The sequence below is a fragment of the Malaclemys terrapin genome, chromosome 4 (genome assembly GCF_027887155.1).
Source record: "Malaclemys terrapin pileata isolate rMalTer1 chromosome 4, rMalTer1.hap1, whole genome shotgun sequence".
Lineage (NCBI taxonomy): Eukaryota > Metazoa > Chordata > Testudines > Emydidae > Malaclemys > Malaclemys terrapin.
In genome coordinates, this window is record NC_071508.1 from 15,635,333 (window position 1) to 15,660,999 (window position 25,667).

The following is a 25,667-nucleotide window of genomic DNA, read 5'->3' on the forward strand; positions in this document are numbered from 1 at the left end:
ACTGTTTTCTCTGTGTTGGGCCCTTCTGCAGCAAAAGCAGGATTAAGTGGGTTTCATTTAGTTTTCTGATGCTAGATCTTGCAGACCATTAACAGGGGTTGAGTACTGTGCAGAGATACATTGATGCTTGCAACCTTAATTGTAGTACCATAATATTTTCTTCTCTTTGTGGTGCTTTGTTCGCCACACCAGTGTTTTACAGCCAATTTATCCTCTGATAGCTTAGTTTGCTCATTGAAAGGGTTAACATAGTGCATGCTTAAGTGCCAGCACACCCTAGAGACAGCCCTTGACTGTGCATTGCCCCATGCCTGTTACCTCCTCCTCCAGTTGGTACAGTACCTGGGGTTGGAGTGGCTTCAGAGTGCAGCGCCAGGTATAGGGAGGGGAATACAAGGACAGCAGAGAAGAGAGGGGAAGAGAAAACAAAGGAATATATAAAACCACAGCACATTAGTGAGAGTGGGGATCAGTCATACACAGAGTCACCAAAGGTTTTAAGAGAGAAAGAAAATGCATTAGCTGCCCCCCAGCAATCACCTTTCTGTACATAATAACTATCGCTATTTGCATAGGACAAAGAGAAGGAAGATTCCCTTTGAGTCAGAGATGAATCATCATTCCCAGTTAAACACACCCCACCTCGCCAGCAAATGGATGCTAATGGTCAGGTTCTGTCCTGGTGTGCGGCTTTGATTAAGTAAAGCATTCAAGCATGTGCTTACATCTCATTCAAGGGAGGACAAAATTGGACCCTCCACGTTCAGCTTGCTGTAAAACCCAACTTCAGGGCGTATTAGGTACATACTGTGAAACTGACCCAAGCTGTTGTAATCAGTGAATCAAACAGAACTGTGTTTAATGGAAGCAACATCTGGATACATTTATTTATGATTGAGTCTAGTATCCATCTCTGAAGACAGAACTAAAGCAGTTGATTTCAAGGGTTGGTTTTCTGAACCTTCTTCCATTGAGTTCCAAGTTCTTTTTAGGGGGTCTATAGCAGGTATGTAAAAAATCAAATCAAACTCATTTAAAGCTGCTAAACAACATTCTGCTTACTGAGGTTACATACCATTCATTAATAAAATCCTGCCCAACCTAGCCTTGTGTTAGATACATACCAGCTCTCATGTTCTAGAGCCAAATCCTGCTCGCCTTACTCATGCGGCTTCAGTGAGACTGCATAAGTAAGTGAGATGAGCAGATCTCACTCTTACTCTTTGTTTTCACTAATGGATAATGGATTGGTTGAGCTGTCAAAGCCCACTCTCAATGAGTGCCATTGTCTGCCTTTACCAAGGAAAGGGAAACTTGCCTTTTTTGGGCTGACAATTCACAATCGTATTTACAGCTGAGATAGTTATTTCTCATTCTGAGTAATGGAAAGGAAATGCAGTGCATCTCAGCTAGCACTGTGGGATAGCTGTGGGCAAACACCACAGATCTGTTAGGAAAGTATAACTATCAGTGACCCAGCAAAGTGAATAACAAGCGTATGTGGAACAAACAAACTTATGGGATGTTGTTATCCATATCCAGTACCTGCCCTCTAAGCAGGGCATTCATGGAAGCCGCTGCGTCAGAAAAATACAGTGTATGGCAGGAACCCACGCCACTGAACGTCAGTTTTGCCAACATTACAATACTGTGTAACAGTTCTGGAGCCCGTCTGCTTAAAGACACGTAGAAAGCCTTTCATTTCTACTGTATTTTCAATAGGATACTTTTCCCACCCACCACAATTAAGGAGGAAAAAGAAAAGCAAACACCCATTAAATAAAATCGGAAGTTTAATTGAATTGTATGTCTGTTAGCAAATGCTATAGAAGGGAAAGAGCCAGCTTTGTCTGTCTTCCATCCCTAAGGGCTCCTGACCTTTCACTCCATTTGATCAATGTCTCACAATGGGCGTTTTATCCTATTATGAATCTGTGAGTTGTGGCTGTTTCCTTCTGCGGGTCGTCTGTTGATTGCTGGGGTGATGGGAAAGTGGCACCATGCCTCCCCCAGCCTGTCTCTGCAGTGGCTCTTAGGGTTTTGTGGACTGGAGAATGCATTTGTTTTATAACTCTCCTTGCACCAATAAAAACAATTTAAGATTGGCAGAAAATATATGGGCACTGTTGTGTGATGCTTAGCACAGGGGAGTTGCTAGGGTGAAATTGCTACTGTTAGTGCTGTGATTTGAACGTTCCAAAGACCTAAAAACGTAATACAGTTGGGGGTTTATATTCAGAAAGCGCTTTATCCAGATAAGCCTGGGGCCTAACCTAACATGGGTTACGATAGCTCACCACAATAAATGAAATCCCTGTTGGACGAGGGCAGGGCCGGCTTTAGGCCAATTCAACCAATTCCCCTGAATCGGGGCTGGTGTGCTGTACCCGGGTGGCCCGGCTTCCCCAGGGGGCAATTTAAAGGGCCTGGGGCTCCCAGCAGGGGCTGGAGCCCCAGGGCCTTTAAATTGCCACCAGAGCCCCACTGCTGGAGCCCTGGGGTAGGGCTGCGGGGCTCTGGGGGCTATTTAAAAAGTCCAGGGCTCCCGTTGCTTCTACCGCCCCGGCCCCTTTAAATAGCCGCTGGAGCCCCGCCGCTTCCCTAGGGCTCCTGCGGCTATTGAAAGGGCCTGGGCAGTGGAAGCAGGGGAGTCCCGGGCTGCTGCTACTATCCGATGGGGGAGGGAAGAGGAGGCACTTACCATACAGGGTGGGCTGTACCCGCACCCTCTGCCTGCACCAGCCCCGCACCCCCTGCCCTGCCCGCAGCCAGCCCGACTCCAGTCAGCCCCGCACCCCCTGCCCTGTCTCCGGCCATGCACCCCCTGCCCTGCCCCCCAGCCAGCCCATCTCCAGCCAGTCCCGCACCTCCTGCCTTGCCCGCAGCCAGCCCGTGTCCAGGCAGCCCTGCACCCCCTGCCCGCAGCCAGCCCCTGACGCACCCCCTGCCCTGCCTGCACCAGCCCTAAACCCCCGCACTCCTGCCCTGCCGCTGCTGGCAGCCAGCCCTGCACCCCCTGCCCACAGCCAGCTCCTGCCGCACCTCCAGCCCTGTCTCCAGCCAACCCCTGCTGCACCCCCCTGTGGCCCTGCCCAAAGCCAGCCAGCCCCACACACCCCCCTTCCCGCATCAGCCCTGCCCCCCCTGCCCACACCAGCCCCACACCTCCTGCCCTGTCTCCCTGCCGCACCCCCCTGCCTGAAGCCAGCCAGTCCCACACTCCTCTGTCTCCAGTCCTGCCAACCCATGCTGCACCCCCCTGTGGCCCTGCCTGAAGCCAGCCAGCCCACCCCACACACCCCTGTCTCCAGCCAGCCCCGCATCCCTTGCCCTGCCTGCAGCCAGACCCTACCTCCAGTCAGCCCCTGCCCTGCCTCCAGCCAGCCCCATGTCCACTGGTGCCCTGCAGTTCCCAGGGCAGTAACCCTGCACACCTGCTTCAATGAGGAGGGCAGGGAGCAGCTGGGACCCACACATGTGGACATCCTAGGGTGACCAGACAGCAAGTGTGAAAAATTGGGACAGGGGGTGGGGGTAATAGGAGCCTATATAAGAAAAAGACCCCAAAATCGGGACTGTCCCTATAAAATCGGGACATCTGGTCACCCTAGCACACCCCCAGGGAGTGGTGGGGACCCACACATGTGAAACAGAGCTCATTTCTAGTTCAGGCCCATCTTTTTGAAAAAGGACTTTAGGTAGGGTTAACATACATCCGTATTTTCCTGGACATGTCAGGCTTTTTGGTTCTTAAATCACCGCCCGGGAGGTGATTTAAAATTTAAAAATTCCTCCCGTGAAAATATGGACGTATGGTAACTCTATTGGTACAAAAAATACATACTGTGGCACATCCTTTAAATCAGAACTTTTTATAGGGAACCGGTTGCTAAGAAATGAAAGGCTTTTTTTTACATTTTTTTTTTAAGTCATCCCTGCTGGGGCTCCGCCGAAAATGTTTGAATTGGGCCCCACACTTCCTAAAGCCGGCCCTGGACGAGGGATATTGATAAAGGGTTGTCAAGCAGCATGGTTTTGGTGGAAAAAATGGTTACTAGCCTTTCCGTAACTGTTGTTCTTCGCAACGTGTTGCATATGTCCATTCCAATGTAGGTGTGTGAACACCCCAAGCATAGTCACCAGAAATTTTTCCCTCAGTGGTACCCGTCGGGTTGGCTCTGGTGCCCTCTGGTGCAGTACGCTCATGGCACTGGTATAAAGGTCCCAACTGATCTCGCGCCCCCTCAGTTCCTTCTTTTTGGCCAATTCTGAAAAAAGGGCAGGAGGGTGGGTCTTGGAATGGATATGTGCAACATGTCTTGAAGAACAACAGTTATGAAAGGGTTAGTAACCCTTCTTTCTTCTTTGAGTGATTGCACATGTCCATTCCAATGTAGGTGACTCCCAAGCAGTTGTATAGGTGATGGACTCGCAGTTCACAGACATCCTGACTGCAACATAGCTCGAGCGAAACTGGCATCATCTCTGGCCTGTTGAATGATGGTGTCATGAGTAGAAAATGTATGCACTGATGTTCAAGTCACTGCTCTGCAGATGTCCTCGATAGGGACATGGACCAGGAACACCGCTGATTATGCTTGTGCCCTTGTGGAGTCAGGATAGCTTGTGGTGGAACACCTGCCTGCTCATAGCATGTGCGAATGCACAGTGTGATCCAGGATGAGATCCTCTGAGTTGAGATGGGGAGGCCTTTCATCCTGTCAGCTACCACTATGAAGAGTTGGGTGGATCTACGGAATGGTTTGGTCGTCTCTATGTAGAATGCTTGGGCACTTCTGAGGTCCAAAGGGTGGAGATGTTGCTCCTCCCTGTTCATGTGTGGTTTCAGGCAGAAAACCGGCCAGAGGATTGACTGATTACTGTGAAACTGCAAAACCACCTTCGAGAGGAAGGCAGGGCGAGGGTGCAGCTGCACCTTATCCTTAAAGAAGATTGTGTATGGGGGTTCTGATGTAAGAGTGCAGATGTCCGAGACCCTTCTTGGTTGAAGTATTAGTCTCCAGAAAGGCCACCTTCTGGGAAAGGTACGACAGGTGGCACATTGCGAGCGGTTCAAACAGAGGGCCTTAAAGTTTTGATAGGACCAGGCTTAGTTCCCATGGAGGGACTGGCTCTCGTATTTGTGGGTAAAATCTTTCTAGGCCCTTGAGGAAACGAAGAGACCTCTCATGTAAGAAAACGGAACGGTTATCCAGCGGGGGATGGAATGCTGAAATCGTTGTGAGGTGTACCTTAATCGATGAAATCGCTAACCCCTATTGTTTCAGGTGTAACAAGTACTCAAGCACAGCCTGTAGTGATGACTGCATGGGTAAGAGACCATGTTGGGAAGCCAAATGGAGAACCGCTTCCATTTGGAGAGGTATGTAGCCCTGGGAGAGGGCTTCTTGCTACCTAACAGGACCTAGCAGACCTGCTCCGAGCAGGCCAGCTCTATGGTATTTAGCCATGTAGCGTCCACGTTGTCAGGTGGAGGGCGCTGAAGTTCGGATGAAGCAGTCAACTGTGGTCCTGGAATATCAGGTTGGGGAGTACAGGGAGCAGCATCGGAGTTGCTAAGAAAAGGCCTAGCAGCATGGCGAACCAGTGCTGATGGGGCCAGGCTGAGGCTATGAGAATGACCCACATCCTGTCCAGCTTGATTTTCAGCAGAACCTTGTGCATGAGTGGGATAGGAGGGAAAGTGTAGAACAGGTGCCCTGTCCACAGGAGCAAGAAGGCATCCATAAGTGAACCCTGGGCTATGACCTTGCAGGGAGCAAAACTAGTGATGCTTTCTGTTGAGTCTGGTCGCAAACAAGTCTATGGGGGAGTCCTACACCGCTGGAAAATATCCCTCATGATGTCTGGGCAAGGGAGCCACTCATGGTGATTGGAGAAAGATCTGCTGAGGTGATCTGCCAGCTTGTTCTGCGCTCCCAGAAGGCGAGAAGCCTCAAGCTGGATTGAGTGGACTATGCAAAACTCCCATAAGCAAACTGCTTGCTGACACGGGGGAAGAGTGAGCTCTTCCCTGTCTGTCGAGATTGAGCATGGCTGCAGTGTTATCCATGAGCACTAGTATGCTCCTGCTTGCAATGCGAGGTGACTGCTCTGAGCTCTCTGACGCTGATGCTTTTCCAGGGACCATTGGCCTGAGGTCATAAGTAGCCCCAGGTGAGCTCCTCAGCCTAGCTCTGATGCATCCAAGATCAGAGATAACGAAGGTTGGGGCTGGGCGAAGGGAATGCCTGTGCAAACCATCAGAGGATCCAGCCACTGATTGAGGGAAACAAGGATTGGGGAACACATGTGAGAACCGAGTCTAGATGGTGGTGATTCGGCAAGTACGCTGAGGCCAGCCAAGCCTGAATGCGCCTGAGGTGTAGCTTGGCATGCTGCACCATGTACGTGCATGAGGCCATGTGACCTAAAAGCCTGAGATAGAAATGGGCTGTCATAATGGGGTGGACCTTGACGTGCGCTACTCGTCACGCGATTGCCTGAAACCAGCATTCTGGGAGGGAGGCTGTGGCCTGGGTGAAGTCAAACATCGCTTTGATAAACTCTATCTTCAGCACTGGAGTGAGGATAGATTTCTGCTTGTTCATTAGCAGACGCAGGGCCTGGGACGTTGACTGAAATGAGGTGGATACTGGACTTTACCTGAACCTTAGACCGACCTGACTAGCCAGTCATCCAGATACAAGAAGACTTGCGCTTCCTGTCTTCTCAGGAAGGTCACCACTACCGCCATGCACTTTGCAAACACCTGTGGGGCCGCCAACAGGCCGAATGGATGAACCATGAATTGGTTGGTGGGCCTGGCTGATGACAAATCTGAGAAATCTTCTGTGGACTTGGAAAATCGAAACGTGAAAATAGGCCTCTCTTAAATCGAGGGCAACATACTAGGATCCAGAGAGGGGATAATGGAAGCCAGAGAGACCATGGGGAACTTCAGTTTCTTGAGGTAGCTGTTGAGACAGTGGAGGTCTAGACTAGGTCTGAGACCACTCTTTGCTTTCGGAATTAGGGAAGAATGGGAGTAAACCCCCTTCCCTCTTAAATTCTGTGGAACCTTTTGCATAGCTCCCACTCTGAGGAGAGCTTGTACCTCCTAGACTAGAAACTGCTTGTGAGAGGGGTCCCTGAAAAGGGACAGGGTGAGGGGGTAGAAATAAATTGGAGCATATAATCCGCTTCCACCATGTTCAGCACCTAATGATCCTTGGTGATATGAGACCACGCTGTGCTGAAGGGGGACAGACAGGTGTGCTGGAACCATTTCTATAGTGTGGGTACTGAGAGCCAGTGAACCAAACGGTAAACCCTGCATATGATGGAAACCATTTCAAGCCAGGGAGTACTACAGCACCCGCAGCACCCCTAGTTCCAGCACCTATGGGGACAGGTGGTTTGAAAATAAAGGGGACAGAAGATCCGGTGAGATAGGAACTGGTATAACACCCTTGAGTGTCCCATCAAGAGGTCTGCTTTGAACCCCCTGGGTGTCTGGGAGGGGCAGATATTGACAGTGAGGTAGATAGGAGTGACCGTGCCTAAAACCCCTACTCCGTTTCCTCTGCAGGTCTTGACCGGGATGATGGGGCAGAGAATGGGGCCCTGGCATCAGGGGGAACCCCCAGAGGTTCCAAAAGGGCCACTGTATAGGCCTGTGACTGCTAGGCCAAGCGCTCCATGGCACTCCTGTTCAGGATCCACAGCGGGGTAGGGATGGCAGGAGGGATAATGAGGGCTCCTCAGACGAGAAGAGTACCAGCCAACCACCGACTCTGACGAGCCTTCCTCCGGGATCCATGGAGGTGCACTTCCCAACAGTGCTGGAGATGGGTGCTGGGGCGGGAAAGTTTGCGCCAGGACCAGCAAGGACGGTTTCCCTCTAGGTGGTACCGCAGAGCCCGGAACCGGATAGCAGCTGGAGGTTACCCATTCCCTCCTGCCCACCAGCACCAAGGCCGCCAACTCTTGTACAGCTGGCAACGGTGGTACCGAGAGCACCAGCAGATCTCTGGCCCAGCAAATGCCTCGGCTTGAAGCCTGGTGACAAAGGCATGCCTCAGCACTGGGGACAGGCCAAAACTCCACTAAGTTACGGAGAAGCGCCAACAAAACTAATAACTATTTACACTCTATGTACAGTATGAAGAAAAATGGAGAAAAAATGAAGACCACTGAGAAAAGCTTGCTGCAGCAAGGAGAGCAGTTCCAGTGACCATCACTGCGTTCAGAAAGAACTGATGGGGCGCAGGGTTAGCCTGGCCCTTTCTACCTACACTATGGAGCACCAGAGCCAACAAGTCACCACTGAGAGAGAGATTTCCACCAACCGTGCTTGGGGTGTGCGCACACCTATATTAGAATGGACATGTGCAATCACTCGAAGAAGAACTGTACTTAACATCTGTATCTGAAGATGGTTGTTGCTAGACTGGGTCAAGCTGTAGCATGCAGTAGGCCTTGCAAAGAACACAGGATGCCGATTATTGGGCACAGTTGTTGACTACACTTTCTCTTTCTAGGCTGGCAATAGCTCAGTCCAAGAGTGCCAACCCACCTTGTTTCTCTGTCAACAGAACCCTACCCAGAGATACACGGTAGTGAGCTATTCTACTTCAGAGTTTGGGCACCTTAAAAGTAAGAGAGGCTGTTCCCCATGTTCTACATACTGGCATAGTCTCAGAAATGCACTTTGTAACTGCAAGGAAGATACAAAGCTATTTCAGAGGAATTCCAAGCTCGGGGCAAATGCTGTTCGATAGTTCCCTCTGGTGGCTATCTGAAGTGTACACTCTCTTCCAGGAAAAAGAGAGAGCTCAGCTCAGTAGAAGCACCTCTGTGGATCAATGGCACAGTTCCTTTGGGGGATGGATTAAGTGGACCCTCCCATCCCAAATTTAAACCTTGTCAGCTCTGATTCTAACCACTAGACAACAGCCCTGTGTCCCTTTGATTGTCTTCCTAGTTATACTGATAAACTAGATCTCCTGACACTGGCTGGGTCAAAGTTTTCTCCTCTTTGCTGGACCCTCCTCGGGCAAATGCCAAAATACTTGTACGTTGTAGCTTTTGAAGGTCAATTATAAATATCCTGGTATAAACCCCACTGTTAATGACTAAACACACAGCGATCGCCAAAACCCACGAATTAACTTGGATTTTTTCCTCACTCCCTTCATTTCTTTTGCCAGATTGAGTGCAAAGCCCTAACAGCCTCTTCTTCCTGCCTGTGGGCTAGTAGCTAGGGACCAACATTCCCAATATACCCTGACAGCGTACCAGGTTGGGCAATGAAATCCAGTGGAGGTGCTGCTTCTCGTTAGATCTAGCAGCTTGTCAAACTGCAGGGATTCCCTAGCAGCCTGCCAATGATTAGATCACTCAGCTACGTTTTTGTATCCCACTGATACGTCCTCACTGGATCACTCTGGCCCATTGTCTCCCAGGCATAACATCGACGCAGCAGTATTGTTCAAAGAGGTTTTTCAATGTAAATACCATTTCTGGAATCTGCACTGAAAGTTTCTGTGGTGAACTCCATGTTGAGCTACAGTAAAAAGGTCAGAGAAATGTAGGGCTGGAAGGATCTCAAGAGGTCATTTAATCCAGCCTCCCACACTGAGGCAGGACCAAGTAAAATTGGTTCTAGACCATCCCTGATGGGAATTTTGTCTGACCCGGTCTTTAAAATTTCCAGTGCCAGGGATTCCATTACTCCCCTAGGTAACCCTTTCCTGTGCTTAATTATCTTTGTAGTTAAAAAAGTTTTCTTAATATCTGACCTAAATCTTCTTTAAGGTGGAAAAAGCCTACTAGAGAGTCTCTCACTCTGCATATGCTGTTTCCCCATAGAGGATATATGTAAGTGATACTACACAGCACATGAAGGGGCAGGCAGAGTGCCATCAGGAAGACAGAGTTTAATGCTGTGAATACAGCAAACATCTCTCTGTAGTTGTAAAAGAAATAAACCCTCCTGCTTCAGGGCATAAGACAACCACTAACTGCCTGGGGTCAGGAAGAAACTTCCCATAAGGGCAGGTTATTGTTTCATAATTGTCCTCTCTGAGGGGTCTTGCACTTTCCTCTGAAGCATCAGGTGCTGGCCATTGTTGGAGATAAGATACTGAGCTAGATGGACCATTATTCTGATGCACTATGGCAGTCCCTAAGTGCCTCAATTTGGAAAAGCAGTCACTACATTTGCCTGTCTAACTAGGTACTCGTATGGCCCTCATTAATGTAGTATCTGAGCACTTCACAATCATGAATGGATTTTATCTGCACAACATCCTTAACAGTGCTATCCCCATTTTACAGATGGGTAACTGAGGCACAGAGTAGAACTTTCTTGCTTAGGGACTATTGGTTCTGCTTATGTCATGGTGAGAAAGTTACCCGTTCCCTTAGTAAAACCACATTCTGTATGTGATTTTCAGTGTAGTCTGTAGTTTTGGAAGACATGCATAATGCTCCTTGTGTGTTAACTCCTCTGGGAGCATGTATCCCACCCCCAAAGTCACAGCAACGCTGTCCTCCACCTACCTTCATTCAGTGGGGCTGGCGACTCTTCCACAATGGATTCTCCATCTCCCACCTGTGTCCTAGCACGCAGGAAGAATCTATAGCGCGATATGGGGTCTGTCCTCTGGAGCGTAAACCTTGTTTGGTTGGGGGAGAAGTTCTCTACCAGCGTTCTGCCCGTTTTGGTTCCATTAACTGGGGAGAAAGGCAAGCTGTGTAGGCTTCAGCTTTGTTTCAGACACATGCTATGTTACACATTTCACCTCCTCCCACCCTAGAAAATCAGCTGATGGTCCAATATGCTTCTGGGTTGACTATGCTCAATAGAAAGATTTGCGGAGATGCAACAAAACCTGTCTGAGAGAGCAACAGCAGCCAGCTGCCTCCTAGGGGGATGTGCATTGAGTAATGGTGCAGCTGAACTGTACTGGCTAGCATAGGTGCTGGAACTAGGGTGCGGAGGGCGCTGCTGCACCCTCTGGCTTGAAGTGGTTTCTACTATATCCAGGGTTTACAGTTCGGTTCAATGGCTCTCAACCCTCCACCCCCCCCACTATACAAATTTTTCCAGCACCCCTGCAGGCTAGAGATGAGATTCACACCCATGCAGAGGGCTGGTACGTGTCCTGCTTAAGCTCTCACAATAAGATTTTTGTGTTGTGCACAGCCCTGATATTTGGCCATCTGCATTGCGTTGAATTCCATACTGTTTGGGGATACTGTGGGGGCAGTTTCACTCTTTCTGCAAAAGCAGCAGAGTCCTGTGGCACCTTATAGACTAACAGACGTATTGGAGCATCCGACGAAGGGGGTATTCACCCACGAAAGCTCATGCCCCAATACGTCTGTTAGTCTATAAGGTGCCACAGAACTCTTTGCTGGTTTTACAGATCCAGACTAACACGGCTACCCCTCTGATACTTGACTCTTTCTGCAGTAATCTTCCAGGTGTGTGTGTGCGTGTGTGTGTATGAGTGAGAGAGAAAGAATCTGCTGTACCAATTTCACTGTATTTAGACTTTGCTTGCAATTTATTATTGCAGTCTGGGGCTAAACCTTATTTCTCCCCCTATGGCTAAAGTCCTGGGAGATGCTGAGCACCCACAACCCCTACTGGCTTACACTGAAATGGTGCAGGCACTCAGCACTGCAGCAGGACTTGTCGCCTTCAGAAACAGCAAATGTTTTACCTTGTCATGGAAGTCTCTAATTCTTTAAAGGCTACTCTTGTGCCGTCATATTTTGGAAAATACCTTTTAGCACCTGGGAGGAGGAACTCTTTCTGGGTTTGGCGCTGAATAACCTACTCACCCAAGAGAACACTTGATGAGTTAAAAATCACTGATCAGTTGAGAAAAACAAACAGGTGTGGAACGTACAGGCTTGGTATCTAAGGTTGTATCCAGTGATAATTCCATTGGGATGTTCAGGGTGGCCCCATTCCAAAGTGATGGTTTCCAGGTTAGGCTGTCGGATTCTGAAATACCTGGGGACACTGGGTACTTGGGAGGAGGATGGGGCCAGGATGGAGAAGGAAAGAAAAGACAACATGCCTTACAACATGGTACATGTTGCAGGGTGGCTGACATAATAAAGATACACACACAAAGCTCAGATGCTGATGGAACAAAAACTGCATTAAAAACCATGCACCAGCACTGGGGGTTTCATAAGCGCATTAAAACTCAGAACAATTCTGCATGTGAATCCAACACTGGATGCAACCGAATCATGTCTATTCATTAACTGAGATGCGTGTACTGCAGTTTGATAATTCTCTGCTCATGGGAACCAGACCAGTGCAGTGTGCATATCATACCTACTGTCAGAAGGGACTATTGTGATCAGCTAGTCTGACCTCCTGCAAATTGCAGACAACAGAACCTCACCTACCCCCCTCTTCCTGTAATAGACCCATAACTTCTCACCAAGTGACTGAAGTCCTCAAATCATGGTATAAAGACTTCAAGTTACAGTGACTCCACCATTTACACTAGTTTAAACCTGCAAGGGGCTCGGGTCCCATGCTGTGAAAAACCCCAGGCTCTCTGGAAATCTGAGATGGGGGGAAATTGCTTCTCGACCCTAAATGTGGTGATCAATTAGACCCTGAGAATGTGGACAAGACCCACCAGCTAGGCACCTGCCCAAGAATTCTCTGTAGTAACTCACAGATCTCCCAAAGCAGTGTCCCATCACTAGCTGTTGGAGATATTTGCTCTGTGGGGGCTAGACTTACCACCACAGTTTGTAACAGGCAATCTCCTTTGGCTCACATGGTATACGCTTGTGTTTTGGAGACGAAGAACTGGTGTTCTTGACCCAATTTCATAACTTGTATGTGTAGTTTATCTACCAAGATACCTTTTGTGGGTATCATTACACCAACCCTCTGCGCTTGCACCCCTGAAGTCTGATTCCTGTTAGACAGAGAGGCTGGTCAAGGTCTTTCCCCCACCAAAGAAAAACTGCAACTGCTGTTCTGTTTATAACAATGGCCAGTAAGATATCCTGCCACTGCTACCTTGTACTGCAGAGCAGAGAGGGCCTGGTTTACTAACATGAAGATACAATAAAACCACATAAGGCCAAGCACCTGGCTGGCATTAATTCATCTTTTGGCAGGAAGGTTACACATGGAAGAGCCAATATGAAGTGCGGTTATTGAACAGGTGGCCCTGTGATATTTTGCAGTTTTACCTAATTTTCTTCCAAGCCTGTCAACCCCCTTGTTAGGATATCTGTTTTGCTCCTAGCAATCGGAGGAAACAGTCCTCAGTGTACAGGGATTTCTAACACCTGCACTGCATGGGTATGCTTGGAGGTACAGGAAGGGTTTTTCCACCTTTAGCATATCTCCTGTGGCAGGAGACTCCCTAGAGTCAGGAATGGCAGAGGCTCCCTAAAGGGGGGGGGGCACCGGTGCCCAAACCCTACCCTCTGCACTGCCCCTTCCCCCGAGGCCCCACCCTCATGGCACTCTGAGCCCCTGCCCTAGCGCTGCCCCTTCCCCCAGGGCCCCGCTCCCATGCTGCCTTTTCCCCCCAAGACCCTGCCCTCCGCTCACTCCCCTCCGCTTCGCTTGCCCTTACAGCCGGTAAAAAGTGGGAGGGCTATCACTTTTAAAAGTGATGGGGACCTGGGCCCCCTTGTTCCAGTGCTCCTGCCTAGCTTTTGTGAGAACTTGGAAGATCACCCAGCTCCCCAAGAGTGTCTTTTGGCTAGGATGTGCATATATGCAGCAGTCTGCACTCCCTGCCCCCACCCCCCCTGCATTCTTGCCCACTTGGGGCCAAGCCACACAACCTGGATGGCTCTTGGAATGTACAACTTGTTTGTGTACAGCACTAGGGACAAGATTTTGCCCTTACATCCTAGAGCTTTGTGTAGAGGGGACTGGTTGGCAGGTCCCATTTGGCGCTTTGAAATACGTGGTTATGGTGATGTGGCTTGCTTTCCAAATGCAAAGACTGATTCAAGGTGTACTGCCAGTCGATGGGGTGGCTCCGTCCTATGAGATGTGCATGTGACTTCCCAGGGATCAGAGTGGCACATGGTGCATCCAGAGGCACAATGGATAACCTGTCAGTCACCCTTTGTTCTAAACAACAGAGCAGCTCAGCAGGGCAACTGAATAGGTGTATCGATGCATTGGTTGGTGGTGTGTTTGTCTCACTGGTATTTGATATGTCCTATTGAAACTGGACAAACTGCATGGCAACTTCACTGCTCCTTAGCACAGAACAGTTTTAGGGTAAGGGCAGGGATGCCCCATTGTGCTAGGCACAGCACACATACCATAGGCCTTGTCCTGAAGAGCATACGGCCAAAATGTTCAGAGCTGGCAAAGCAATAACTTGTTACATAGTGTGGGCCAAATCCTGCTCTCAGCTTTGGTCATAACTGCAGAACGTGAATCAGATTCTGTCACTGAGCTGGGCTACTGAACAGTGTTTGTTTTTGAAAGGGAAGCTTTGAAGCTAATACATATCAATTTACCCCCATTAGAACAAGAGAAGAGCTGCTTAAACAATTTCCTGATAAGCTGCACCTCTTGAGAGCATTATCAGACCTGGTTTTGTGCTGAAGGGAGTTATAAAACCACCACCGCTTGCTGGGATTTGTATATGCACAAATCTAGGCCAAATGGTACAGAACCATAACACACAGGTAATGGAGCACATCTAGAAAAGCTCTTCCTTGCTTGGGCAAACCCATTGTAGGAGTTTTGCAGTCTGAAGGGCTTCAGGATTTGGCCTAATGGCTTTATTTCCCCCTTTAATTACAAATTTCAATGAATGATGATACTTTGACTAAAAGTAAGCTTTTAAAAAGACAATACAGGAAGAGTTACAGCCTCCATCATGCCTCTCCACCCTACGTTGTTACTTATAATGTACAGGACCATAAACGTAAACCTTAAAAGATTCATTGCCAGTTGCTAAAAGGTGCAGCGCCAATGAAAATCTACTGAGCCGTCTCCAACTACGATCTAGAGCAGTGGTTCTTATTGAAGCTGTTCCATTTTAATTAACTGTTAATTAGGCCAAAGCAAGATATGAAAATGAGACACCCTCTGTAGCGCAGAGGTTGGGGTATTTCCATTTGAGGATGTGGGTTCAATTCCTATGTCTGGAGGAGCAGGCCTTTGAAGAGGGAGTGCCCTTAACCTTTCCTGTTGCAGCTGCTTTGATTTTAATTAACTATGAATTGCTCCAAAGCAAGCTCTTCTAAAGGGCTGCCTTCTCTGGTGTAGAGGTTTGGGCACTCCCCTGGGATGCTGAGGGCCCTGGTTCAATCCTTGTGGTGGGGAAGGGGTTTACAACATGTATCAGCTACCTGGGGGGGCCTTTTACTTAAATGTGGGGGGTGGGGGCAGTGTCCTGCTTAAAAAACAAGTCACTCTTTTGTCCTCTGCAGCTAGGCTACCCACCCAGGCTCTGGGAGACCCCAGGCCCAACCCCTCCTCTGCAAGGGGTTGTGCCAAGGCTCTCCCACCTTCCAGGAGACCTCCCGCCTCCCAGGCGCTGCCCACCACACTTGTAAAGTGAGTGATCTCTGTTCAAACCCCCTTCTGTTTCGAGAAAGACAAGGGCCTTCTGCAAGCGGAAGGGGACCTAAACAGGAACCTCCCACTTCTCCCCTGGGAGGTGGGACAGCCTTCTCCAAATCCTTTTAAAGAGCCAGAGGAAGGATTTGAACCACAATCATCCACCTCTTAGGCAAGTAACTTAACCACTGGACTACAGTGACCCTAGACTATTCCCCAGCGCAGTTCATAGTTAACTAAAGTGGAGACAGCTTCAAGAGACACATGGCTCAAATCCTAGCTCCTTCAGGACCAGGGACATGAACCAGGCTTTCCAGCACCATAGGTGCAGGCCCTCGCCACCAGGCTATATAAGGCTGCTTGTAAATCATCTCTGCTATCCTTCCCTGGGGGAGGGATAGCTCAGTGGTTTGAACATTGGCCTGCTAAAGCCAGGGTTGTGAGTTCAATCCGGGGGCACTTGGGGATCTGGGGCAAAATCAGTACTTGGTCCTGCTAGTGAAGGCAGGGGGCTGGACTTGATGACCTTTCAAGGTCCCTTCCAGTTCTAGGAGATAGGATATCTCCATTAATTATTATTATTTATTGCTTTGGACCATTTAAGAGTTAATTAAAGTGGAAGCAGCTTCAACAGGAAAGGTTGAAAGAGCCCCCACAGCAGAGTACCTAGCAGTTGGGACAGCCACGTGAGAGGTAGGTGGGTGCTATACAGATTCCTTTTCATCAAGCATCACTCTCCCCCAGCCTTGGTGACTACCCAAACCATGGACGATAGAGTGATTCTCAGGCTGTCTGTGGCCTAATTCAGAGTTCAGCTGCACAACCCACATCAAAATATCCTTAGGTCAGGGAACTCACTTGAGAGATGACAGATCCCTGTTCCTCTCCCTTCTTATAGGACATTTGTGGGTGTGGGGATTAAACCATCATCTACTACAGTCTACATGAGGCCCCTAACCACTGGGGCTAAAGGTTATGAGGGAAAGCTCATTCCCCTCTCAGGACACTCATCTGGGAGATGGCAGATCCCTGTTCCCAATTCCTTCTGTGCATTGGGCAGAGGGAGGAAACGGCCACCACTATCCTGGGTGCACACCTCAACCTAACGGCTATAAGGGAGGCTGTTTCCCCCCTTGTGTGGAGTCAGGCAGATGCTGAGCCTGCCTCCCAGCTCCAGTCCTGCAGGGAAGATAGGCAAGGCAATGACTGTTGGCCCCTGGTTTGAGAATTGGGCTGGGGGTCAGGCATGATATAGGCAGCTGATATTAAGCACAGGTCATTTGCTGGGAGGAGAAGGGAGCTGTATCTCAGCAGGCCCTCGACCATGACCCTAATTTTGCACCGCCAATGATACCCAAGGCCTGCTACTAGCATTGTTTGCCTTTAAACAAATCCTACTGCAGGCTTTGTGCATCTCTAGCACCTGTTGACATTCCAGGTCTTGCTCACAGACCCAAAATAAAAGTCTAGTAATTCTGGGCTTACTGGGTTTTGGAGCTGCATATTGGTCAGCTTAGGGGAAGGCAAGATATGTTCTATGGGAATACTGCTCCCCCCTTGACTTTGTGCAAAAGAAAAGTTGTTTCTTTCCAGCCACACCAGCTGGAGTAGATAAACCCCAACCTCTGAGCCAGGCTGTTTCCCTGGGTTCACTGAGTATCACTGAAGAGTTAACAACTCACCCTGTGACACTGCATCCCTTACTCACTCAAACTCTGTGCTATGCCCTGGCATAAGCCTGAACTGAAATCAGGGGTGTGTGTGTGTGTGTGTGTGTGTGTGTGTGTGTGCGCGCGCGCGCAGGGGGAGGGGAAGAACCCACAGCTTCCACCTGCTCCCAACCAGTGAACCTTGGGAAGGTCTTAATCCCCACCTCCTCATCCTGCAAATCATTAACACCCCAGCAGGGGCAATAACTTTAAAAGGCCCAGCTGTGAAGGGGGGCACCCTTCCCTACTAGGTCCCCTCTCTGAAACCAGCACAGAAACAATCTTGCTGCTCAAGTCCTTTCTTCTCCTCCAGTAAAGGGGGGATTAAACCAGCATCTCAGGTAAGTACCCTACCCCTAGGGCTGGCTATAGAAGGCTTCTTGCAAATGAGTCTTGTTTTGGCTCAATTAATAGTTACAGTGGAACAGCTTCCAGAGGAAAGCCGCTCCCTCTTCAAACCTGTTCTTAACAGGCAGAGGGAAGAGGTGAAGCAGGGTCTCCCCATCAAGGGCAGCAGCCTAACCTCCAGTCTATAGAGCAATTCAGAGCCTTTTACTGGCCCAACTGGTAATTAATGGAAGTGGAAAAGCTTCAAGATGCTGGCTTTTCTCCTCCATCTGGTGTGCAAAGCTGCAACCACTGGCGCTCAGAGCCAAGTCTGGGCTGGAGCTGGAGGTTGCTCTGTCAGCACCAGTCACAGCAGATCAGGGAGTGTCTGTCAGAGGCAGACTGAACTACTGTCCTGGCCCTGAGTCTGGTACTGTCCATGCAAAACCCAATGGGTGTTTAACACCACAGAAACATGCCTTTCACAGCTCTGCAGAACTCACCACAACTGGCAGTGTCTGCTCAGATGAGGTCTGGGTCTACAATGCCAACTTGAGGGAATATAAGTTAAGGGTGAGCTGGCAGTTCTTGAGGTTTGGAGTGGGGGAGCCCAGGACTGTCATAGCAGTGGGCTGTGGGTCAGGATGGAGAGCCACTGGCAGAGCTGGCCGGAGGAGCTCAGGACTGGAATAGCAGAGAGGGGGCTGTAGGTCAGGACTATGGGGCATTGGCCCAGCGGGGGGTGTGTGTGTGTGTGTGGGGGGGAGCTCAGGCCTGGAATAGCAGAGGGGAGCTGAGGGTCAGGACTATGGGGCATTGGCTCAGTTGGGATGTGTGCGGGGAGCTCAGGCCTGGAATAGCAGAGGGGGGTTATGGGTGAGGGCCATTGGCAGAGCTGGGTATGTGGGAGGTTTGCTGACTGCTTGCCTGCTCTTCTCTGAGCACTGTTAGTGAGCGCCAAATCTCCCTGCAGAAGACAGTAACTCATGCCCTGATATACACAAAGTTTGCAGATGTGTCCTGGGTTTTCAGACCAGTTTTCATTACTCTAAACCCCTATGACATCCCATCCTTGGCTGCTTTTGGCTGATGGATAAGCCAGCAAACTCACCAATACTGCTAAGAACCTGATAGATGGACTCTGAAGTCATATGTATGTATCTGATTGCTTTGACCATTTAACAACCCTGGTCCTTCCCTTTCTTTTATAATAAACCTTTAGCTTTAGATACTAAAGGACGGGGTGGCAGTGTGGTATTTTGGGTAAGATCCAAACTAGTACTGATCTGGTAACGTGGCTGGCCACTTGAGGATCAGAAGAACATAGAGAGTTTTAAATGAACTTCTCACTTTACTCCCACCAGCAAATTGGTCCAGTAATTTTTTTAGCCTCTTGATAACCGGGGGGGGGGGGGAAAGAGATCAGGAGCACAGTTTGTGACTGGTTGGTGAATCTAACTACAGCGTGAACCATCAGTCTTGGGATAATCTGCCACAGGGGAGGATTTGGTGACCTAAACTGGCACCATCCAACACTTCCTTTGTAGTAACTACATTGTTCCTCTGGCTGCTGCACTTCTAATCACTAACCCTCCATCTGTTGCAGAGACTGGCATGGGTCTTGTGGGCTTTGGCCTATTTTTCATCCTTTTTGGGGTGTTCTTGTACTTTGACTCAGTGCTGGTGGCCTTTGGAAACGTCAGTATCTCAAAACCTTGGCCCCCTTCCTTGCCACTCCTGAGGGCAAAATATAGCACTGGGACAGACAACCCCTCTGCAAACAGTCACAGCTCCCATGGTGGAGCGTGCCAGCCCTTTGGCCCTGTACAGCTTCCTTTTATGAGAGAAACGGGGCTAGTCTCTGTTCAAATCCTGCTCAGGTTTGTGTGAAATAAACTTGCTGGGTTTCAGTACAGCTGTGATGGTGTCCCCATCCTTAATCTCACCACAACTGGTACTAACTGATCCCCTTGTAGGCAACCTTGAAAGAGAAGCCAAGAATCAAATCACATGGAGACTAAACTACTATCTCCCCTACTGGGGATGGTCCTTCCCAATCAGGGTTGGGACACTTGTATGGTGCAGCACATACCTGTGTGGGGATAAATAGAGCATTTCAGTCCCCAGGGAAGTCAGCCCAGCACCTCTCCTCCCAGGCACTAAAGTCCTTAGAAAAGTTGTCTTGAATTTACAGATAAAAAGAACTAAGGGCTTGTCTACACATAGAAGTTCATTCAGACTCAGGTAGGGTGTAAATTTAATGTGGATCATCTATTTCGGATTAACTCCATGGGTGGATACTCTTATTCTGAACTAGTTTTAATCCACTCTGGAAATGGATTAACTAATTAAGAGTAATATACTCTGGGATAAGAGCACCCACGCCTGGTGTTAATCAGGAACAGCTATTCTGGAATAACTCATCATACAGATGAGTAACTATTAAAGGAATGATGTCAGACTGGAGGGAGGTCTCAAGAGGAATTCCACAGAGATCTGGTCTGGGTTGGGTGTTTAACATTTATAAATAACTTGGATGTAGGAATAGAGAGCATACTGATCAGACTTGCAGATGATGCAAAACTTATGGGGGATGTCAGCACTCTGGAGGACAGAGCTAAAATTCAAAGGGATCTTGATACATTGGAGAATTGGGCTATAAACAACAAAATGCAATTCAGTGAAGATAAATGTAAGGTGCTACACTTAGAGAAGAAAAAACAAAAGCACAAATATAGAATAGATGGTAATTGTCTTTTCAGCAGTACTGCTGGCAAGGATTGGTGGATCACAACCTCAACATGAGTCAGCATTGTGCTGCTGTTGCAAAAAAATAAAGTTTTAGATTGAATTAACAGAGGCATAGCATGCAAGTCATGGGAGGTAGTACTGCTCAGCCCTGGGAAGGCCTCAGCTGGAGTACGGTGTCCAGTTTTTGTCACCAATGTATAAAAAGGATGTAGAGAAACTGGAAAGGATCCAGAAATGAGTGACAAAGACGATCAAAAGCTTGAAGGAACTGGGTCTCTTTAGTTTGGAAAAGAGGAGACTAAGAGGGGACATGATAGTGGTCTTCAAATACTTGAAAGGCTGCTACAAAAAAATGGAGAAAAGTTGTTTTGCCACAGGAGGAGACAGTGGCTTCAAATTACAGTGTAGTGGATTTAGATTAAATCGGAGGAGAACTTCCTAACTATAAAAAACAGCAGGACAATGGAACTGAGGCCTTGGGAGCTTGTGGAAGCTGCTTCACTGTAGGTTTCCAAAAGGAGGCTGGAGCCATCTGTCTCAGATGGTTTAGACACAACAAATCCTGCATCTTGGCAGGGGGTTAGACTAGATGACCCTTACGGTCCCTTCTAACCCTATGATTCTATGGGTACCTCTGCCATTAGGAGCTACAGCAAGATGTACATACCTGTGCTCCAGGCAGAGAAATGCAGAGAGACAGCTTTGGAGCCTTAGAGCTGCACCCTTCCTGCACAAGATAGGTGGTTCTGTTCATTTTTAAACAGGATCGGTGTCATTCTATGGAATTTCCATACAGGGCAGGAGGAATTTTAAGGCTCTAGGTCTGTACTGTGGAGCAGAGTTTTCCCAGCATGTGCAAAAAGCATATAACAGCGTATGCCTGCGAAAATTCCAGAAGAACCTACCTCCTTCAGGTGTTGTGAACTCCTTAATTTCACTCCGAGGCCCATCTCCTCTCCCGTTGACTACAACCATCTCCAGTTTGTAGTTGCTGTAAGGAAACAGCCGGGACACTATGCCCCTTGGTCGGTCTCCAACAAAACCCACAGACTGCCTTTTTTTGGAGACCCACAGGTTCTTCAGCAAACTACTTTCTCTCCAGAAATAGGCCTTCAAGAAATATGTAGGGCAAGTGAAGCTTTTCCCATTCAGGTACAATTGGTTTTCATTAATAAAGCATAACAATTCTTTGCCTCTCAAAGTGCTTTAGAACAATTAATTAAGCCTCATAACTGCCCAGGAAGTAGGTCAGTAATATTATCTCCGTTTTACAGATGCAGAAACTGAGGAACGGTCAGGCTAAGTGATTTGCCCAAGGTCACAGAGTGAGTCAGCTGCAGAGATCAGGATGGAACCCAACAGTTCTGGTTCCCAGTCCTCGGCTCTAGGCAGAGAGCATTACCCCTCCAGATGAATTGGTAAATTTTAACTATAAAGAAAGGAAGAGGCTTAATATGTTCAGGCACAATTAAAAGTCTGAACTTGAAAAGATGCTGATTCAAATCCCTACAAATATAGATTTTTTTTTGAGATAGAAAATAGATATACAATAGTGCACAAGAGTAATGAAAAAGGCAGAATTCAAAGAATTTTCTATGAATACTGAATTCTTGGATTTGAAAAGTATGAACATGTACAGAATATGCCACCAACATAGATTGCTAAATTCTCAAAAGCTCTTTCTATCAGATTTTTGCTTAAGTCCAGACTTTTGCTTGTTGTGATCAGGCACTCCAACTGGCACATGTGAGATTATTAGCAGCGCGTACATTTGATAAAGAACAGTTGTTGCAATGAGTATACAGTATATTTAGCTCTATATTTTAGTTTTCAGTTAGTATGGTTTTGTTTTAGATCTTGACCGGGGCAATTCCAGATAGCATTTATTAAGACTGTACATTAGGGATGACACAAAAATCAGTGTGTGGGTATCAGAGGGTTCTTTCTCCTCCCCCTTCTCCCATGAAAACCATGCACATTGCGTAATGATGAAAGGATGGAACTTAACAGTTCTAGAGACAGGAGTTGTCTTAATTAGGTAGAATACAAGCAGCAACAATGCCTCAACCTTGCTTAGCAGAGGCCACCTTTCGGGGTGGGGGAAGGTAGTGCTGTTTATATGGCCCATGTAGTCCTTGAACCCTAGTATGGGGCTCAGTGATGTGGGCATCAAACAGACTCTTTTCTGACTGTAAGAGCAAAGATTCCAATCAGTAGCACATACTAGGCTGTGCATGTTTGCATAGGCAGGACTAAGTCTCATTAGAAGGCCCAATCCTACTCTCATTCAAGTCCTGAGTTTTGCCATTGAACTTCAATGGGAGCAGAATCTGGCTCTAAATCAGCCCCTGCAAACAAGATCTCCGTAGATCTTGTTTTCCAGTCATTAAACAAAAGTGAGCCTGGGTGTTTTAGTCTTCAACACACAGGTGTTGTTCCAGAACGGCGAGGCATGATCACTAATGTGCCCACAGAATGATGGCACCCAAGATTATTAGGCCCAACTTACTGTTTTATGTCATCCCCACTGCACACTGGCCATGTTTCCAGGTCACCCTTTGTGAGCAAGGTTAGCTGTATTAATAGTCAATATCCAAACGATTTGGTTTTGCTCACTCTGTATTCCTTAAGTTGTCCCTGGATGGTATCCGGGTATACTCGGCTCCATTGGAGACTGACTGCTGTGCTGTTTATAACTTTTAGCCTAATATCAGTGGGGGGAGCCTTGGGATCTAAGCATTCAGGAATAAAGCAAAGTGTAGATTAGGCACACATTGGGTTGTTTGTTTTTAATTCCAACAGTAGTCTACACCCCATTTTTTTCTGAAGTTTATCTCCTGCGATTCCTGCTAGGCAGGTTTTTGGGGCATTCTGTTTTTCATTCTATAGTCATCCTGGGGTAAAATATCAGACTCTCAAAAGCCCCTGCTGCCACCTTGTGGCATTCAGGAGCAGTTCTGTCTATACGTTAGAATATTTGCAGGAAGACAGGATCTCACTTGTGCAGTTATCCCAACATAGGCACAAGCTTGTCACACTTCAAGGATCTCCACAGCTGATACAACAAAAGAGCAGGAGCCAGTCAATTCTAGAGTTCTTGGATAAACTAGTTATTTACTCAAGGGATGAATGTGGGTCCCAGATAATGAAACTGGGAGAAGCAATCTCCAGAACATATTTACCTCCCTAACACCTTTCATCTGAAGATCTCAAAGGATTTTCCTACCCTAGCAGGGAGCTGTGATATGTGAAGTATTACATATCCAAGGCACAGAGGTCAAAATCCACTTCAGGCGCGCACCCCCCCCCCCCCCACACACACACACAGTCAGTGGCAGAGTTGGGAATCCAGTTCAAGAAACTCTGTTCAGAGACTTCTGCTCTACCCATTAGTCAGTACAGCCATCTTTCTAAAGACAATGGTTTAATAATGTTTCCCATGATGTGCTAGTATTCTTTTTTTGGCCAGATACAGGAATTACCTCCTTGTTTAACAAGAACTTGCTAATTTTAGGAGTTTTAGATTTTGAAAAGGGCAATAGCTCATGTTCAGCCATGATGAAACACCATGGCCCAGCTTCTCAGCTGGTGTAATCTGGTATTGCTTCACTGAAGCTATTCAGATTTACACACCAGCTGAGGAGCTGATCCAGTGTGTCCACAATCCAACAGGACTATGCAGTTTGGAAGCAGCAACACTGGGTCAGTGCATCCAGCTGTAGTGCAACATGTTGACCATTTAACAATTACCCGGTAAACACTGATGCAGCCACACTGTAGCTGGCTCCATCTTCCAGACATATGCTTGCATATGTTTTTAAACTGGCTAGCCCTCTCCCCTCCTAGTTTTAAAGGATCTCTGCTCCTTTATGTCTTGAATGCAGCTACTGCTGTAGCACAACTTGGAAGCACGTCTGTCTAAATTGTGTGCTCTATTCAGAAACCAACAGAATGAGGTGCAAGTTGACTTGCATGATAGAGCACTGCAAATGAATAGGAGTCCAGCTTCTCAGCTGGTGTCAACTGGAACTCCAGTGAAGTCTATAAAGCTATGCTGACTTACACCAGCAGAGGATCTGGCACAGTGTCCTTAACTGTGATTGTCCTCTTCGCTATCTAGGCTAATCTGATACACCTGAGATTTTCTGACCAGGCAGGTTCTGAATCTATGGGATACATGGGTTGCTGCTCGCAGTGCCTTCCCAGGAGGGAAAGAAATGTGTTACAATTTGTCAGCCATTCTTGGTATTGCTGTGCGGTCGCTCCTGATCCATTTAACATCAGCACTTCTCTCAGGCCTCTACAATGGACTAGCTACTTTGAGGAGCAAGCGATCTGTCACACTTCTCTGCTCCAATTAACGGTTAGGACTGTGACAGTCTGCCAGAAACTTAGCTGCCTCCTGCAGCACTCGCTTCATGTACTAAAATGTAGCGTGGCCATGTGGACTTCCTCTGACCCAGAGCGGGAGGAACCCTGTGCCTGTGTGGGTGGAGTCAGGCCTGGCTCACCCCTTCCACAGGAAGTATAAAAGGTAGAGCGTCCAGTTCAGTTGGAGCTGAGCTTGGGAAGGAGACAGATGTAGCTTGCTTGCTGCTAGGCCTCAGGCTTCACTGCTGACCCCCTGAGGAGACAGAGCTGAGGAACCAAAGGGGAAGTAGCCTATAAACACTAGACTGGTTTTGGGTTGGGTTTGCCTGAATTCAGTCCAGGGTGTTTTGGGCAGATCTCCACTAACCTAGTGGTGGACACTCCTCCACTGTTAGGGCCCTGGGCAGGGACCTGGTGGAGTAGGATGGGTCTGGGGTGGCAGCCTCCACCATAGGCCAAGGGGCCTACATTTGTCTGTCTGCCAGAGCTAGGACAACAGGCTGCTTGGTGCTTTGCCCTGCCTGAGGCCCTAAGCCCCTAGACTGCTGGGTGCTCTTCCCTGCCAAGAGGGTCAGGGGCTAGAACCTGATTCACTAATTCCCCTGATATGAGGCAGTAATCCAGCCGTGCTAGGACCCCGAGGGGAAGGGACAACTGCCACCACACTACACAATAGCAGAACAACCCTTTGCTTTCATGTGGTGATAAAGAATGGCCAGAGCCTGCAGTAGATCTGGTGGGTTCACTCAGTACAGACTAGCTTTCTACTGGGGACGGGCACTTGCTTTGGTTTCACTGTAGCTTGTATAAGAACTTCTGATCTCTTCTGGAATACTCATTTGAAGCTACTGCACCCACCCATTGGAGAATCACAATGGACATCCTTAAAGATTTTCAAAAGTGATTAGTGATGT

General features: G+C 48.2%; 1 protein-coding gene across 4 annotated transcripts in view; it reads right to left on the minus strand.

Moving 5' to 3' along the window:
* NFASC (neurofascin) overlaps positions 1-25,667 on the minus strand; it is a 192,566-nt gene that overhangs the window by 33,961 nt on the left and 132,938 nt on the right. Inside the window, exons 23-27 of one of the 4 annotated variants that reach the window (XM_054027415.1) lie at positions 22,999-23,114; positions 21,288-21,492; positions 11,925-12,047; positions 10,567-10,740; positions 343-357 (exon numbers count right to left, since the gene is read on the minus strand). The exons of 1 other annotated variant lie outside the window; for it this stretch is intronic. In XM_054027415.1, the coding sequence (XP_053883390.1) occupies positions 343-357; positions 10,567-10,740; positions 11,925-12,047; positions 21,288-21,492; positions 22,999-23,114 (633 nt within the window). The remainder of the gene's footprint in view (positions 1-342; positions 358-10,566; positions 10,741-11,924; positions 12,048-21,287; positions 21,493-22,998; positions 23,115-25,667) is intronic. 2 more of the 4 variants (XM_054027416.1, XM_054027418.1) reach the window with 2 other exon arrangements.